Genomic DNA, 19,682 nt, shown 5'->3' on the forward strand with positions numbered 1-19,682 from the left:
AGGAAGAAAGAGACCTCAGAGACCAATGTCCCTGCCCTACAGTGGGAAAGGAGGTCCAGACAATGATGATGATGATGATTAAGAGATGTGAGAGACCAGTGCTTGAAATTGACGGTAATCAATTTGTCTGATACTACCAGAAATTATGATGATGAAATTTTCCAAGCCGGTGGTCTGATGTACAACCAAAACAGTGCAAAACCAAACTCAATCTAGTAAAATATGCAATAAAATAGCAGTTACAGGCTTATGGGTATTATAGTCCCTTGTTTTTCCTTACTAATAAAGCATATCATGATTAAGTGGAGTTACATCTCAGTTCAAGTAATTCAGGCAGTACCGGTATGTAAATATCTGCCTACCTGATATGCCAGTGGATTAACCATTTCTGAATACGATACAGTAGTAAGCCAGAACACTTGCCCATTTTACTAACATCTAACTCTTCTAGGGACCCTCCATAACCAAGAAACTCTGCCTCAGTTACCAATGAATTATTCTAAGCACACGAACTTGTCATTACACCAATTCACTTAACCAACATTGTCCTTATCCCCTGCACATGACACACAGTTTTAGAAAGAAACATACCAGGGACTTTCTACAATAAAGTACACAGGGGACCCTCATTATTTAGCAAGAAAACGGGCCTTTGTTACCAATCCATTATTCTAGGCACGTTAAAATATACAGTACAACATCTGAAATCCAAAACTACAATTTCCAAAAACCTTCGCTTTTCAAAATATTTTTAAAGTAAAAGCAGTATGTAGATATCCGTCCTCACACAATCAATGCATACATGAAGACAATCTTTATTTACGGAGAAGTACAGCAGCAGATGAGATATTACAACGTGCTTCAGTGCATTTACTGTTCCTGTTCATGGTAGTGTAGACTATATTTTACATGATTTCTCTATAGTTATCATTCTAGTTCTACTTTCCACTATACTCCATTTTCCAAAACGCCTTTGGACCCACGCATTTCAGACGGGAGACTTTGTACTGTATTATACCCAAGTAACTTCTCTATGGAACTCCCTTCCACAAAGTAGAGTCCCCCAGAACTTCAACCTACAGCAGTTCATGTCCAATGTTACAATTTTTTTTTATGAGCAACACTCCTGTAGTCTGATATATGGACTTTTTTTTTTCTTTTCCCTTTGCTCATTTAATTAAACTCACCTTGGCAATCTTGTCCTCACATCCTCTGCACATGGCACGACCACTCTTGGCGTACTCAGTCACAAATTCCCTCATCGCAGCCCCAGCAGCAGCACCACCACTCTTCTTGCTCTTCTTCCCCTCCTTGCCATTGCTCACTGGAGTAGCCGCACCTCCAGACCCTTATAAAAGAAAGAAAAAAAAAAGTATGAGCCAGTTGAAAAGGCTTATGCAGCATGGAATCTGTACAGCAATTCCTCAGAAAAGAAAGAGGATATATTCACTGATTCAAATGTACAGAAATGGCAATGATTAGATGGATGTGCAGTGCGTCCTTGAATGCAAAGCCTGTGGGAGCTGGGATTACAAATGAAGAGTTGAGAGGAAGAGTGGGACTGCAATGTACTGGTGCTGTGATGAGGAGGGATAGATTGGGATGGTTTGGGCATGCTGTAAAGATGGAGGAGGATAACTGGGTGCAGAAGGTGAGAAGTGTAAACTTCGGGGGATAGGGTTAAGAGAGAGAGAGAGAGAGAGACACAGACAGACAGACAGACCTGAGATGAGGTCATGGAGTATGGCCTCAGGGAAAAGGGACTAAATAGGGAGGCTGCCAGAGATCGAGCAGCATGGAGAGCTGCCATAAGGTGACCAAGGCCAACACATGCAAGCATGTTGGAGTCTTTATAAACAATATGATACACATTCCTCATAAAACATGGCAAATACATTTCTAACCCTACCATATTAAGTGAAAAGCATGTGTTCCAGCAAGAGAACATTTTCCGAGGGAAAAAAAATAAAAAGTCTCATAACTGCAAACAATTATTAGTACTGGTATAAATATGCTGTGAGTCAGTGCATCAGTTTACAATAAATGTTCAAGCCCATAACCAAGTTAAAGAATCATTTTCATTTGCAGAATATGATTTGTGTTCGTGCACCTAGTATTTACCCCTATACCTTCACAGCACATCCCACTGCTTAACAATGAACAATGATGTGCTATGTATGTGTTTATGGTGAAAACTCTGTTAAGGATTGCATGTTAAAGAGGAATTACCATACTACATTCTTAGCAAATATTTAAAAGCAGTAAAGTTGCTTTTTGTGGGTGTGATATACAGATAACTCACTCACCATTCATCTACCTGTTATGTGGTTTTTATGTTGCTTGAAGTTTAAACAGACCTTTTACTATACAAAGAAGAAACCAAGACCACTACAGATGCAAACTGAACAAGAGGCTACATGTTTACTGATGCAGCACTACAACAAGTGAGTGGATGATAAGAATCCCTGCCTTGCCACCTGGTACAGCAAAAGTCCAACGGCATCCTTATACTGTATTTTAATAACATGAATATACCACACCATTTTAATTTCTTTGGGACATATAACTTCATTATAGTTACACACCCTAGTATTGCACTGAACTAAAATATGCAGTTGTTCCTCTCTCTCAGGGGGTGCAGAAGCTCAGTGGTAGAGCATCGAGCTTGTGGCCGGGGGGTCGCAAGTTCGGGCCTCGCCAGGGGTTACCGTTGCCGGGAGGGGTAGCTCCCTCCTGTAACCTAGTAGGGCTATATGGCCTTTGATGCCTAGCTCAGGGAATTCACTTCTCCATTTCTCTCTCTCATGTGTGCCAACAGTGATCCTATATATATCATTTTCATTTTTGAAGGCTCCATCATGCATGCATGCGTCGGACTTGGTCACCTATATAACGTACATTTTGCTACAAATAAAGATGTGCCTATGTACTGTAGTTACAGACTGTCTTGGCCTTCAAACTTTGCAGCTCATGACAAACCCCTTCTACAAGGCCACAGAACACAGGCCTTCCTTTCCCTTCAGATACACATTGTCGCCAACACAATCCTCCCCCACCACACCACCTCAATGAATGTACAATTAATAAAACTATCAGCACACACCTCACATAAAAACATCTGACACCACTGATGATGGAAGTTGAAAAATCCCACATGATCGAGATGACACTAATCAGGTGGATGTGTAGTGCATCTTTGAATGACATGCCTGTGAGGATTAAGTTTGTGAATGAAGAGTTGAAAGGAAGGGTGGGACTTGTATGCATGTGTTGTGATGAGAGAGGTTAGGTTGAGATGGTATGGGTATGTGGAGAGGATGAAGGATAGCAACTGGGAGTGCAGGGTGAGAGGTATGAATGCTGAGGGTCAAGTTGCATGAGACAGACCAAAAAGATCTGGGGCCGGATGCTCAAAACTGGTCATATCTCAGTCCCGCCGTCGGTGGTCGCTCCTCTAGTCCCGTCTTTAGCTATTCCCGCCTTATGACTGACCGTCTCCACCAATGTTCAAACAAGAAGCGGTCAGTCGTAGGGCGGGTATAAGTGTTAGTCCCATCACGCAGCAGAGGGCAGGCAGTTTGCCAGCTGATCTGATAGCAACCAATGAGAATCAATGTAACAAAAAAGGCAGCCAATTAGAATCAAGGAGGTTGTTTCTAAACAGACAACAAATGCATGCTGGTAACAACAAAAATCACCGCCACAGGTACTTGCAACATGCCCCTCTGTCTGCTAATACTAGCCTACTGCACAATGGAAGGTGAACCTAAAGCCAAGAGACCTTGGTGCTCAAACTTCACTGATGCACAGCTGTTGGCTATGGCAACAAGTGTTGCAGAGAAGCAAGACATTTTATTGGGAAAATTTTCATTTGACAGTGCCGCAACAGAAGTCAGGATGAATGCGGCAGCTTGGCAGTATGTTACTGATGCTGTCAATGCTGTCAGTAGAATTCAACGTGATGTTTCGGACATAAAAACAAAATTCAAGCATTCAGTTTAGTCAATAAACTGGAAATTTTTTCCTTAAGACCTGTTTTGCAATATTTTTCTTTTCTAATTTATAATCTTTGACATTTTATATATTTTAATAACCATTAGGCCTATCTAACAATGTTTTAGTCCCAATCTAACCTAATCTACCTAAATTAACTAACCTAACCTAAACCCCAAACCTGCATGGAGGTTGTCAAGCCAAGACCTCATGATTACGGCGATAATTAAGTTGTTTTTAGGTCAGTGGGGTGCAGTTAAGTAATGTTAGGTTAGGCTTCTGATTAAACTAGGGTAGGTTAGGTTAGGTTTTAAGCTAAGTGCAAAGTGGTGGTGAGTTTCTGTTAATATCTCAAAGACTATTATTTTGCCATGGATGAATTAGAATAATTTGACGCAAACATCAAGATGTACCTATTGAGCTATATCAAATTCATTACCAGAAGGCAGGTGCACTTGTAAACATTTACCCTATCCTTACCTGAAGACCCTAACCTATCACTTCAGAGCACATACTGGTCATAATAAAATTGTGAGTTTTAATGAAAGGTCCCTAAAGGAAAAAAAGAAGGTAAATTAACTGTTTAGGACACATCTGGAATTCAATATGCATACTCTAGAGAATGGAGGTTAAAATGTGAAATTCCAGAAGTGTCCTAAACTGTAATATACCAGAAAAAATACCAATTCTGCCCACATCTAACTTAGAACGAGGGTTTGTAGAAGCAAAACAACTCACATGCCATACCTAATGAAAATATATGAGTAGCCTACATATTACAGCAAATAGGTGGCATCATAGGGAGGCTTTCACAGTCTCATGAGATAAAATTATGCTGCACATCTACAATTAATAAGAGGCCTCAATAGCTTGTCACTTAAAACTCAATAACCAAGCTCAAATCATGCATGAGAGAGTTCCCTGTGATCCTTGCCATAATAAAATACCGCTATATGCTTGTATGTATTACAAACACTTGCCTTAACTAATGTTTTGAGGGGTAGATAACGCTGATGAGAGGCTCAAAGCTTCCTTACGACCATGCTGAATGGGCTTTAGGACTGCTCGGAACCAGTCGTAAATATTGATGGAGTTGCGACCGGAGATAGTCCCGCTGATGTCACAACATGGCGCCCAAACTGTTTTGAACATCCCAGACGGCAGCCATTGTGAACATAGCTGATGACTTAGTACCGCGCTGGCGAGCAACGACCGGGACTAAAGTTTTGAGCATCCGCACCCTGGGCAATAAATAACTGAGGAGACTAAAGATGGTATGGCTCTCTGAAGCTAATGGAGAATGAGACTGACTAGAAGAGTGTAAGTGAGGTGGAGGGGAGCAACATGAAAGAGATGTAAAGATGGAGTAGTAAGGATGGTGAATAACTGACTGACTAGGAAAGAGAGAGAGAGAGTGTGTGTGTGTGTGTGTGTGTGTGTGTGTGTGTGTGTGTGTGTGTGTGTGTGTGTGTGTATATTTACCTACCTGTGATATGCAGGAAATGAGCTACGATGGTGGGGTCCCATCTCTCTTTACTGATGTCAAATTTTGCTCTGAAATCGTCTAAGTTTTTAGACTGAATGACCTCTTTGTCCAGGCTATTCCACAGGTCTACGCATCTATAAGGAAAACTATATTTCTTGATATCCTTCAAGCAACTTGTCTTTTTTTAGTTTCATTTCATGTCCTCTTGTTACTCTCCCATCCAATACAGACAGATATTTTATATCAAACTTATCTACTCCCATCATGGCCCTGAACACTGCAATCATACTGCCCCTCTCTCTCCATTCTTCTAAAGTAGGTATATTTAGCTTTTCCAGCCTTTCCCTGTACGACAGACCTGCCAGGCTAGGGACCATCTTGGTTGCTGTTCTTTGTATTCTCACGATCTTGCTTGTGTGTGTGTGTGTGTGTGTGTGTGTGTGTGTGTGTGTGTGTGTGTGTGTGTGTGTGTGTGTGTGTGTGTGTGTGTGTGTGTTTACCATAAGATGGAGGGATGAAGTGGAAAGACACAGTATATGAGAGGGGGGGCAAGTTGGGTGGGAGGGCAGCAAAATGGCAGTGGACAGGGTGACAAGGAGGCAATTTAAATGTAGCTACCTCTACAGGAATAATGTGTCTGGTGATGGATAGATAAACAGCTGCTGTAGTATATAGTGCAACATACCAACTTTTGCTTTGATCTTCTCCTGGTCCTCCCATCGCAGTGAGTCAAAGTGGGCAATGTCAGCCACAGTCTTGGGCCGCTGCTTGGTGAAGAAACACGTGTGATGGTACCAGCTGGGGATCTTGCCATCAAACATCGGTGACTGAAAGGGACAAGCAACACTCATACCATCAAACATCGGTGACTGAAAGGGACAAGCATCAATCATACCATCAAACATTAGTGACTGAAAGGGACAAGCATCAATCACACCATCAAACATTGGTGACTGAAAGGGACAAGCATCAATCATACCATCAAACATTGGTGACAAAGGGACAAGCATCAATCATACCATCAAACATCGGTGACAAAGGGACAAGCATCAATCATACCATCAAACACTGGTGACTGAATGGGACAAGCATCAATCAATTACATGACAATGTGCATTCTCTTAAAGGAATCTACAGGCTGAGGTTGCCCATGTACAGCTGATGGTATTGGACTGAAAATTAAACCAAGCGCCAAAATGAGCTAATTATCTGAGAAAGAGAGAGAATGTTTGCAATAGTACCTTATCTGAAACAGAGATTATTAGCATGGATTGACACACCATACTTCTGGCTGAATGTTTCCTGCCAAATAGTAATAAATATATGGCTAGTTACCACGGCTGTTGACACACTTCACTCAATAGTAGCCAGTACCTCCCAGCATCATTGGCAACCATCCATCTACTACCTAATGCTTTCAATACACGACACTGTGATATATCCGGGTGAGGGACAAGTCTAGGGAGAAAAAAATACAGAAAGAAAATGCTCTTTTCATGGAAGCGACCATGTTTGAATCTGCCAACAACCAACAATGCCAGAACCCTAAGCTAATGTATAAAAAAAAATAAATACTATCGGGATTACATGTGTACTCAAAAATAGCCTTATAAAAATACATTATGGTCACACATTACAATATAAAACCTGGTTGATTATCACAGCATTTTTTTTTTTCCAGCTCAAAAGGATAGTTCAGATCTCCATATACTTGAAAAGATGTGCTTAATTTCAAACTTATGGGGGATCATAATGTCAAAATCCTTAACAATATGAATAGCTGATGCAGTATTTATATTCTGTGGGTTTATTCATTTCTTAACTTGCTACTTAAACCCTTCAATTCAGTTACTTTTTACTACATCCTATTTTTTTTTTTTTTTTTATTATTAAGACTACAAATGAAGAGATAAGAGGAAGGTTGGGACTTGAATGGATTAGTGCTGAGGAGGGGTAGACCAAGATAGTGTGGGCATGTGGAGTGGATGGAGGATGACAAATAGGTGTGGAGAGAGAGAGAGAGAGAGAGAGGGGGGGGGGAACAGAGTGTGACCTCAAGGATAAAGGACTGAACAAAGAGGCTGCTAGAGATTGAGCAGCATGAAGAGCCGCCATTAAGCCACCAAGGCCAACGTATGCATGCACACTGGAGTCTTTATAACTACAAATGAAATGAAACTGTCAATTGTTTTTTAAGCTTAGTTAAAGTTTGCAGGTAATGCAGAGCTAATTAACACTATTATCTAAACTACAAAGTTAAAAAGCCTCTTCTAAACTGTACACAGTCATCTACAAGGAGGGTGAACAACATAAAAAAATCAGCATAGTGAACAGGTTGTTTTTTCTTACAGGCTTTTGACTTCATATTTTTCCTCTATTTCTGCCTTGGGGAATGTATTTGCGTGAGGTGGAGGGGGACACCAAGGATGAGATGAAGCGATGTGGCAGAGAGGTATATAAGGGAGAGAGAGGGGGTGAGCTGGTGGTGTTTGTCCAATGGCAGAGGACTGGGTGACTTGCAGGCAATTCACTGGTGGTCACCCCTTACATGATCAAAGCAGATGGTGACAGACAGCTACTGTGTGGTATTTTTATTCAGCCTAGGAGAGACAACGTGTTCTAAAACTGTGCAGCAGTGGAGGTAGTAGTTGCAATAAATGCAACACGAGGCTCACGTGCATTGTGAACCTGGTAAACCACAGGTAGACACTGCCCTTATCCTGCAGGCCACCATTATTCTTTCAGGGATAGGGAGGATGCTGAAGAATGTTTGCATAACCAAGCAGAGAAGTTGCTACGTTAATGCCATCACAAGGTGTCCCTCTCCACCACCTAACTACTCCCAGTGCCAGAACACTTTTGGACAGGTACCGTGAATACAAAAACAATGACACTATTCCACACAATATTGACAAACTAGCTAAGATTAATTAACCTACAATTTGGTATTCTTGTTTCTGTCCAAAACCAATCCAGTTGTTTGGGGAGTGTTTTATAGTTAGTCCTTGTCTGCAAACACCTTTTCTTCTATGAAACATTGGAAGTCAATTAAAAAGATATATTATTATTCCATACTGTCAGGTGATGGCCAGAGTGAGTCATATGATTAGCCAATAACCAGCTTAAGTTGCTGGCTGGCAACTAAATTTCATCATGGCCTCTGGGTCACAGGTGCTCTCCCACTCCTGTTCTTGCTTGTCAACAATGTCAGGCTGATAACTAAGCTAAGGTGTCAAGCTGTTTTTGGCTGGTAGCTACTGAATTTCACACAGTCTAAGTTTAGTGGGTCAGAATATATGTTAATTCCTAAAATGACTTGAAATTTACTCATTTACAGGGGAGGTGACTTTAAAGCATAATCATTTCTTATAGAAACAAACAAAAAAAACTGAAAAAATAAAAAATGGGAATACCATAGATTTATTGCATGGTCTGAAATAAGAAAATTACAATGTAGAATGGTGCATTATCAACACACATCAAATATTACTTTCATGAAAAATTTAGAAAAGGAACCTCATTGCCAAACACGCGCACAAATACAGTCAAGTCGCCTATGGCGCAGACTTCTATGCCACGATAAGGTGCCTGCCCCCCAAAAAACGAACCACACACATAAACTACCTATGGCACGGCAAGTTTGAAACATGCAGGCAAATTCCCCTGGCAGCGCGCTCTCCTGTTTGTAAACAAAGAAGATGGTGACCACTTCAGCTCCATACTACAAGTGCTCCAACTGTGGACTTTTTTCTCTCTTATGAGGAGGTTAAACTTCACCAAATTCATTGTGTTAAGTAATAAAACATTAAAGATTCTTTGGGTATTGACTAGTTTATAGGTTTGTTTGTAAAACCACTATGAACGGGTTAGTGACGAAGCACTTATCTCTGAGCTGTGACGAAGTATAATGCCTCCCATCATCATCATCATCATCACCATCACCACCATGTATATAAGAATGATTATTAATGTGTTAAATGTGAGTTTTGTTGAAGCCTGAGCATACAAACTTTATCAAATAAACTTCTTCAATCAGTGCTTGACCAGGCAGCCTCTGTCATCTTTAATGTCTTGGTCAGTCAGCTGATCTGTGTCTACTTGGCTAAGCTTTTTTTCGCTCGATCTGCAGCGCGTGGTATTGCCCAAGTAGACACAAGACTGATCACGCTCCCATTTTTTGTGCCTATTGTTACATGTAATACATGCATTGACTGATTGCTTGAATGAGTGCATGTGTAAAGTGAGGAGAAATGGGAAAAAGTGGGGTGAAAAAGGGGACTTTGGGCGAACGTCCAGAACCAAATTCCATTTTGCCCATAGGTTTAGTTATTTGTATGGCACGGTTATATACGGCACGGGCGCAGCCCAGAACAAATTGGACATGCCTTAGGCAACTTGACTGTATTACCAACACTGCCATCATCACAAAACAAGTAAACAGGCCATCACTAAATGACAAGCCCAGTTATTACCAACAGGGGATAAAAGTAATGTAATAAGACCAACACACAAATGCAGCGCTGTAACGGTAAGACTTTCTTGAAACTTCAGTACAATAAACTGAGGCAAATGCACCTGCCTTTACTTAACCAGAAGTGTATGCCAAATTAACATCAATGGCAAATAAAATGCCGTGAGAACTTCAAGAAATAATCAATTATTACTTTCCAAAAAAATCCGGTATGGTAAACTCTCATGGAAAGACACTTAGACATTACCAAGGTGATGGACTGATCTTGCTGGGGAGTCTCTTGAGTGTGTGGAAGAGTTTTGTTATTTGGGGGACATGTTAGCTATGTGTTGGAGGTGGGGCTGGAGCAATCTCTGTGGCCAGAGTTAGGAGTGGCTGCAAGGAGTTCTGGGAGCTGTTGCCTCTCCTGACATTGAGAGGACTCTCCCTCCATGCTAAGGGATCTTTGTATGTGGCATGTTAGGAGTTGTAAAGCTGTATGGTAATGAGACCTGGACAGGAAAGGAAGAGGTTATTTGCAGACTCAAACGTACAGAAATGACAATGATTGGGTGGATGTGCAGTGTGTCCCTGAATGTGAGGCCTGGGGAGGCTAAGTTTACAACTGATAAGTTGAGAGGAAGCATGGGACTGGAGTGTATTGGTGTGATGACGAAGGGTAGACTGAGATGGTTTGGGCATGTGGAGATGGGGAATGATAACTGGGTGTGGAAGGAGAGAGAGAGAGAGAGAGAGAGAGAGAGAGAGAGAGAGAGAGACCTGGGGCAAGGTCAGAAAGTTTGAACTCAGGGATAAGGAACTGAACAGGGAGGCTGACAGAGATTAAGCAGCATGGACAGCCGCCTTTATGTGACCATGCAAGCACGCATGTTGTAGCCTAAACAAACGATATGATACAGTAAGATACTGCAGTTTATCCAAGTTACACCATCTGGTAGGGTTAGAGTACCATATATTACTTAGCTTAAGTCTGTTAGACTGGGACATTAGCTTAGTAAGGTGGAGTTAGTTTAGGTAGGAAAACCACCACAACTCTGACTGTCCAGAGCTATACAGCAGTAGATTTGCTTCTTATATGACAAGGCTCACTAACCCTTCCAGCTCAGTTGATGGCTAAGTGTTATCAAACTGGAAGGTGATTTGACTAGTAATCAAGGACAACACTTTCTGTCTCATGGGTAAAGCTCAATGAATTTTGTGCAACCAAGACTTAATACTCAGCTTGTATGTATGACTCAGTTCCCTCAGATGCACAAACATGGACCCTCAAATGCACACACACAGACTATAACACATGCCATGATGCCATTATCTATGCCTCAAGAAAACATATTTACTGAAGAGTATAAGCAAGCCAAAATTTCAGTTGTTCAGAATAACACTTGTTGTCATGTAGGCCTATTAGTTTTTCCTGCCAAGAGTTAGGGGTAAAAAAAAAATAATAATAATCATAGCCCAACTTAGCATCACCAGGATAAAAAAAAATGATGCAATTCCTTCGACACAACTATTACTTTCACAATAAATTCAGTGGATTTTTTTTTCTTTACATTAATTCATTTTATTTACGGTACTTATTATTCTTACTTCATTCCAGTTTTTCCAATCCAAGGAAATGCCAGTGAGAAGACCCTCCCCCAGTGCAATGAGAAAATATAACACTGAAATAACCCCAGGACCATTATGTGCCAAACTGTTAAAAATATACCACTTAACTTTCTGTTTTGTGTCAAGGATTTAACTGTCTAACTATATACTGCCAGACGCATTAATCCCATAAGAGGTGGCCACAAACAAATTGCCTCCATGTCACCCTGTTCCCCAGCATTTCACTGCCCTCCCTCCAGCTCACATAAACCTCTCCACTCCATCCCTCCATCTCACCTTTGGCTTACCCCTCCCTCTCCCCCTCTCCACCTCACTCACATACACTCTCCTTGTTAGTCTCTTGCTTTGCATCCTCACCACATGGCCAAACCAAGGATTTACACAGTATACAATTATGAAATAACATCAATATACACATCAAATATTACATTCACAAAAAAAATTCAAGGTAAATGTATGCTTTACCTGAGGCAGCAGAAGGACCTTACCAATTCCATTCATATTCCTCCAGTTTGTTTTCTGTATTTTTCTGACTACTTCCAGGGTGGTAAATGACCTTGTCCTGCTGAAAATATTCCCCCCTAATATTACCACCACATTCCTTAAGACGTACCATACTTACGATTGTTTGTTTTTGGCGTAATGGATGAATCATACTCACTGTACTCAAAGGTGGATTTCATTTTCCAATTTCCCAACTGAAGGGTAGGTTAGGTCAGGTTAAATCATTAGGAACAGTTAAGCTTGGTTAGGTTGGGTTATATACTTAGGTTAGGCAAGTCCCTTCCCATCATTACCCTGACAAATCAAATGAGTTGACACAGTGGAACACAGCTAAAAACGTAGACATGTTTAACAAGAAACATTTATTTATCACTCCAGAAATAATCTGAAATATACGACTATCAGGAAGAAGAAATTATTTTGTAAAGTGCTCCTACTGCTTCAAGTAAAGTGTATGTTTACCAAATTCAATATACTAATCTAATAGGTCAACACATCTAATCACTGCAAACACCTCTCATTATCTAGAAATTAAGTACCAATTTTTCAACATGAATTCATTTGAAGGGCACAGAACAAGCCAAATTTACTATCTATCTATCTATCTATTGCCAGACGCCATAATCCCGTAAAGGATGGCCATTTGACTTTGAGTTATTTGTTTTATGGGAATGGGCACTAACCCTCCACCAACCCACTTGCTGACATGTAGGAAGCATGTATGGTTTGGTTATATGGTTACCACCCAGCGTTGTAAATGGTTTCTTGTCTTACAGGAAACCATTTGACTTGTCACTCAATGTAAAGTCACCTGTAAAGGAAAGAAAAGCAATAAAAAGTGACAGGAAAGATGGGAGAAATAGGAAGAGAGGAGGACAGGCACATAAAAAGAATGATAAAAGCTATGGAGGAAGTAGGCAGTGGGAAATAAAACCACTAAAATAACCAATAAACACAAAAAACATTACTTTCACCACAAAATCAATAAACTCAACTCATTAAATAAACACATTAAAGCCACCCAAACCCCTGTCACTGTCCATTAAAAGAGTAAACATATATTTATTGAACGTCATGACCCAGCCAGAGTTTATCAGCAACACGCTTTAGCAAGTTCCACCCCGCTGCCACCATCCTGCATTCCCGCTAAAATATAGTGTCTGTTATAGCTATTCATCAAAATTTATCAGTTTTATAAATATGAGGTATAATCCATGTAACAGGACGCTAGATGTCAATATATACTATGGAAATTATGCCGGAAAATCCTAATTCCCCCTCGTAGGCAACATCGTCTATAATTTCGGGTGTTATTACGTACCTGTCAAGTCTACCCATAAAAATTTAGCAGTTTCACATATTTGGTGTACAATCCGTGCAATACGAGACTGCTATTCAATATATATGGCGTAGTAATTACGTCAAAAAATATATATATTCCCATGCTCCTCCTAGGCAACAGTGGAGCGGGTGATGGCGGCAAGAAAACAAAGATTTAACATTTATTTTAACTGACACCAAAAGTAAAAGCTTCTATCCATCGACCTAAGGCCACATTAAGGTTCGATCTTCAGTGTGTACCAAGGGAAATATGCCAAAAATACGTCTTAACAGCCCCTCCATTACAACGACTTTGGGGAGGTGGTGGCGGGAAGTCAACAGATACTTGACCTCCATTTTCTCCATGACTATTGAATAACAGCGGTATTTCACATTACCTGCACCATTACGGCGAGTCGCAGTGTGTCCTTGCCAATTTTCTCCTTACATCCCTTGCAGGAAGCACGGTTACTCTTGGCATATTCGGCGCGGTAGGGAAGCTCCTCATCCATGTTGGCTGCGGTATGGCGCTCGTGTGGTGAAATACTGCTAACCTTACTCTGAAACTCGCTAAATTGTGATAAAAAAAAAATGGAATTAAAAAAAAAAACATGTATAAAGAAAATAGCTAGTAATAATGCAAAATTTCCGTAATATGACTAAAACTTCGTAAAATTTTCTAGAGTATCGCTACATTTTCTACTCACATAATATGGTCGGTAACAGGAGTTATCTAGCAGTAAAAGCTAAACTTGCTCAACCATGCTAAAATACCCGCTAAATTTAAAAATATTCAGAAAATCGCTGGAAAAAAGACCTCAGCTACGGATTATACCTAAAATTTTGCAGATATCTTTAAAATATTACTAGACTTCTCAATGTCAAACGTAAAATTTTGCATCTAAATCGAAGTACATCTCTCTCTCTCTCTCTCTCTCTCTCTCTCTCTCTCTCTCTCTCTCAGATATAGTAGCTTCATGTCGTGTATAACGAATAATTCATAGCATTGGACATAACGCTCGAAGGAAGGTCTCAAAACAGCAAAATATTATCCATTAGAAAACACAGAAATCAAAGTACTATTTGTGTTTGGCACCCACTGTATCGGAGTTACCTCCTTTGGATTTTCTTACTTTGGATACAATGACAACCACCATTAGCATTTTAGAATGGGCTGATGACAAAATATTATATAGGCCAACAGTCCCGTATATATATATATATATATATATATATATATATATATATATATATATATATATATATACACACAACATCCAATAAGCAACGCATGTAAAGTGTGTACAGTAAGTGTATAGAGAAGAAGGAGACTACGGAGATTTGGAAAAATCACGGTGACCGTGGACCGCAGTCGCGGACGTCCACAACAATGGTGTTCCATGCTTGGTTGGTTGTACCCTTGCGTGGCAGCAAATTTGGAAATCCATGAGTCCCCGTGTCTAGTACATCACCAGTTTGACGAAGATGTCGGCATCGCAGAGGGGGTGATTTGATTGGTATGTACATTTGTTTTAGTGTAAAGCTAGGTGTTTTAGGGTCGGCTTCCCGTTCCTCTAATCAGCCCTACCGGTAGTGTGTAGCTGAGCTCTCTTTCTAGACCGGAGATTAGACAAAAGGAGAGAGCAGGACACAAAAACTCAAGGCAACAACCTTACAAGTGTATTACTAAATTCTACAGTGGAACGGGTAGATGTCACGAATACAGATACACTGGACAATTATCATTCTTAGGCCTAGATATGGATTATTATACAGTATCGCCAGGATACTACCCAGGTCAATAGCACGTAGGGCAGAGGTTTACATACTATTATTGCAGGAAGTCCAAGTTTTGTATATTTGGGGAGTGGGTGGTACTATTTCACTCTTGGCAATTATTACTTTAACACTGGTCTGTATGACTTTAGTATGATGCGGCGTTATCAGATGGTAGCGTATTCACTGTAATGGACCTGTATTTCACTGCATGGCCGTGTTCACGGTTTCACTGTTATTCCACCACTTTTATGTTGTCACTGGTGCATCTCTCACTGACTTCCTTTATATGGTCAATTCACTGCTCTGCCTTCACGTCACTAAGTCATGGACACTTTGCTTTCACTGTCACTCCTTTCGGGTTTGGTCGTTGTGGCGGTCAGGTACAATGGCAGCGGAGGTGACCCAGCCTCACTACTGACGGGGCTGGGTTCCGCCGGGGGCCTCTGTGTTCAGGGGCCACAGGATCACGCGTAGGGGCGTCCTCTCTCGTCCAGGGCTGCGGGTGGTGAAGGGCCCCGCATTTTCGGGGCTTGGGGCGGGAGTACGGCCCTCATGGCTGGGGCCGAATAATTGCCTGACCTTCTTGCTCAGGCGCCTGACGGAGGATGAAGATCTCCAGCGTCGGAGTGTAGGGAGGTCCCGCCCGGGGGTCCTGGGGGTCCCGAGGGCTGCGGTCTCCGGTGCTCAGTGGCGCCGTCAGGAAGGGGCTGTGGCGCCGGCCTACGTCTGGGTCCGTCAGGTGAGTCCTTTCCAGATCCGGCTGCGGGAAGAAGAGGCCAGGGGAAGTCACGGGATCTCTCCAGTACTCCTTCAGGCTGGGGACTCCCTCTGAGTCGTAGGTTGGTGAACAGGAGTCAGCACCTGACGGAGGAGTGGCTACATGCCCTCTCCTGCCGTAGGGCCCAGCTACTGGCCGTGGCCTTCTAGGGGCGCGGCTACAGGCCGCTGCTAAGGCTTGGCTACTGGCCATGGCCTGGGGAAGGGAACAGCTACAAGCTGACTTGGGCACCTTCAGAGCAGCTACAGGCCGTCTCCTTCAGGAGGATTGAGCGGCTACAGGCCGTCTCGGGAAGGGCACCTTCAGAGCGGCTACAGGCTGTCTCCTGTTTTCCCTCAGAGCGGCTAGAGGCCATCTCCTGACGAAGGCGGGTGCAGCTGCAGGCCATCTCCTGTTTTCCCTCAGAACTGCCAGAGGCCATCTCCTTCAGGAGAGTTGAGCGGTTACCGGCCGTCTCAGGGGTGCTGACTGGAGTTGGAGTAACAGCTCCACCCTGATGTTGGTTGGGGAAGGCTCGCCCAGAAGGTAGGCTTGTATTCCCGCTATGGTGGCGGCGGGTGAGCTCCGGGTCATAGGGGTGCGCGGCCCGGGCGGACTTATGTCATCACCCTGAGTCCCGGCGCACTGTCGTTGCTCCTCTGTGGGCTCCTTCTGGGGGTGTTAGGTCGCCCCCTGTGGCACTATACTGCATTTTATTTAGGATTGGCATTTACTTCAGATAGCAGTCGATTTGCATCAAACTTCCTCAGCATGAACAATATAGACATCGAATGAGCAGTGCTTATGTTCAAAGTGGCTTCAGGTTGTTTTGTAACACTTCTCACATTATATAGATGGAAAATTATTCTGCACATTATACATCAACATCCTTATTTACAGTATCATTATTATGAAAACTGTTATGCTAGGTGTTCTTAGGGCAACTTCTCATCCTTAGAACACTAGCTACTGAGCCGGGGTTCTCATTTGAAACCGGAACTTACCTATGAATGCTCACCTATGAACAGATAGTGGGGAATTAAGAAGATGACTTCTTGTGTTGATCCCCATCTCTTAAGACTTGTCAGCCAGTACAATATCCCTAACTGTAGACATGTTTATCATAACTGTTATGCTGGATGTTTTTTAGACCGACTTCTCTTTCTAAAGACACCTGCGACTGAGCGGGGTCCTCTTTCTAGGCCGGAAATAGAACACTTACAAAGGAACAGGGCATAAAAACTTGGCAAGACACCTTAACACATATATTGCCTTAATCCGATATCCTTGCAATATACATACAATGGTACACTGAATATGGATGGGGTATAGTGACAGGTTAGTTAATATTGGTACACTATATCACATGGGCACTGTGCTCACACCTGAGTTACTACACAAGAGAATATCACATAGATATGGTGACACTGTTCATATAGGCCTACTTGGTCCCGTGGACTTTGCATGGTACACTGGTCTCTTTGCACTTGGGTATTGCCACACACTAGTATATTACTCTGGTTCTGGGGTGCTTAGGTACTAACACAGCACTCTGTGTGGACTGGGGTAGAGACACTTTACGGGTGGTGTTCCTATCTCACTGTTTCTATAACATGTACAGTCACTGTCACTATTGAGTTTCTAACACAACACTGGGGTCTTCTTGCATCATCACTGGGCTGCCGGAGTCTGGGCTCATTTGAGGTGGCACCCACGGGTTGGAGGGCGTCCTACTGGTGAGCCCTCCTGCAGAATGCACGGGACAGCTCTAGGGGGCGTCACAGCCCGGGCTCATTTCTGGTCTGGGGTACAGGGAGGCCCTTTCCTGTCAGGGCCTCGACCTGGTGAGGGGCCCTCTGGGCTGGGGCCAAACAGTGTCAGGAGTCTGGCCTGCTCCTTCTTGCTCCGGGCGGAGGGCCGACGGTGAGAGGGGCCAGAGCGGTCCCGCCCTGGGGTCCGAGGGCTGGCCCTGGAAGGCCTGGGACTGCGGTCGCCTCGAGGTTGGGGCGCCGTCAGGGTTGACTACCGCACCTCGCCCGTGGGGCATCTGTCAGGACCCGGCGTCATCCAGGGGCAGGCAGGAGGGCATGAACCCCGCCTACAGTGACAGGACCTCTCCACCACACCTGGAGGGAGAGACAGAAGGGCGTCCCACACGGCCGCAGAGTGGAGAGTGGGCCGTGCAAGGGACCTTCTCCTCCGGAAGAACCTTCGGGACTGTGGGCGAAGGGCATACAGTGGCTGTCCCTTCCCCGACACATACTGTGACTGTCATCGTGGTTCCACAGTCCCTTGGAGTAGCAGCAGAAGGACGTACAGTGGCCTTTCCTTCCCCGGCGTGTACAGTGGCCGTCACCGCGGGGCTGCTACTGAAGGAGGAAGAGGCAGATAAGGGACGTACCGTACGGTGGCCGTTCCCTCCCCGGCACATACAGTAGCCGTCGCGGCGGGTCTGCTTGCCCAGCGGGAAGTAGCTGAGGGACGTACAGTGGCTGTTCCCTCCCCAGTACATCCTGTGGCCATTACCGCAGTGCTACTCCCGTAGGAGGAGGAGCAAGTGGATGAGGGACGTATAGTGGCCGTTCCCTCCCCGATGCGTACAGTGACCATCATCGCTGTTCCACACCTCCTGCCTTTGCCCATCAGTATGCAGACAGTGGCCGTCACACCGAGGCGGGCTCCAGATGTGGTTGCAGCAGAAGGGCATACAGTGGCCGTCCCTTCCCCGGTACGTACAGTGGCTGTTACCGCAGTGCTGCCTGAGACTGTATCTGGAGCAGTCCCCCCCCCCCCGATCCTGATGAGAGCTGGTCCACCCGAGAAGTGGTCTCGCATTCCTGCGACGTCGCGCTTGGACCAGTTGAGGGGAAGAGGGACACAGGTTCGGGGCGCACCTAAGCCCATCTCGCTATGGGCCAGTGTCTCGTTTACCAGGCCCACTGTGGTGTCCTCCTGGGGTGGTGGTGGGGCTGTGGCTCTATAGCGAGGTGGGGGGTCCAGCGGCGGGAGCGCGCATTTTAATAATGACTTTTGAAGGTGGCTGTTGTAGGCGCGCTTACCACACTCTCTGGGAGTGCATTCCAATTGTCTGTAACCCAGATGGTGAATCAGTTTCCCTTCAGGGATGTCCACCAATGGTCTGGTTTTGCTAATTTCAGGGAGTGTCCTCGCTGATTGTTGGTGTTCTTCTTAAAGAATCTGGAATAGGGGACATCCTTGAAGCCATGCAGCAGCTTATACATCTCTATCATTTCCCCCCTGACTCTTGTTTCGTGGAGTGTCTGGAGACCTAGTTCCTTGCATCTGTTTTTTTAGGGCAGGTGTTTTATATTTGGCACTAGTCTTGTCACCCTTCTTTGGATCTTCTCAAGAGTCTGGATGTCCCTCGTCAGGTATGGGGACCAACACAGCCCCATAGTCCAGGATTGGACACCTAAGGGAGAGGTAGAGTGATACCAGTACTTCCCTGCTTAATACAGTGAAATTCCTCTTGATAATTCCCCGGCGGCTGTTGGCCTTAGCTGCAACTTGGGCCACATGGGCTGATGGTTTCAAGCTGCTTGACACCAAGATACCCAACACAACAAGAGGAACAGAGCATAAAAACTCGGATGACCAACCTTACACGTATATTGCCTCAGTTACAATCAGTACAGTACAGTGACAATGATATAAATATACAGGGTAAGGCAGATAGACTCTGGCCCGGGCTGCTGTAGGGCTGGGCTGCTTACAGGTGGCGCCCGGACATGGGAGGTAGCTCG

General features: G+C 43.7%; 1 protein-coding gene across 1 annotated transcript in view; it reads right to left on the minus strand.

Annotated features, from left to right (window-relative positions):
- Parp1 (Poly-(ADP-ribose) polymerase) overlaps window positions 1-13,894 on the minus strand; it is a 75,093-nt gene extending 61,199 nt beyond the window's left edge. The window contains exons 1-3 of the mRNA XM_080287149.1: window positions 13,781-13,894; window positions 6,165-6,306; window positions 1,188-1,348 (exon numbers count right to left, since the gene is read on the minus strand). Of these exons, the coding sequence (XP_080143275.1) occupies window positions 1,188-1,348; window positions 6,165-6,306; window positions 13,781-13,894 (417 nt within the window). The remainder of the gene's footprint in view (window positions 1-1,187; window positions 1,349-6,164; window positions 6,307-13,780) is intronic.
- Window positions 13,895-19,682: the final 5,788 nt, after the last annotated feature.

Source organism: Coenobita brevimanus, chromosome 116 (genome assembly GCF_032717465.1).
Source record: "Coenobita brevimanus isolate Jiangsu-jjx chromosome 116, ASM3271746v2, whole genome shotgun sequence".
Lineage (NCBI taxonomy): Eukaryota > Metazoa > Arthropoda > Malacostraca > Decapoda > Coenobitidae > Coenobita > Coenobita brevimanus.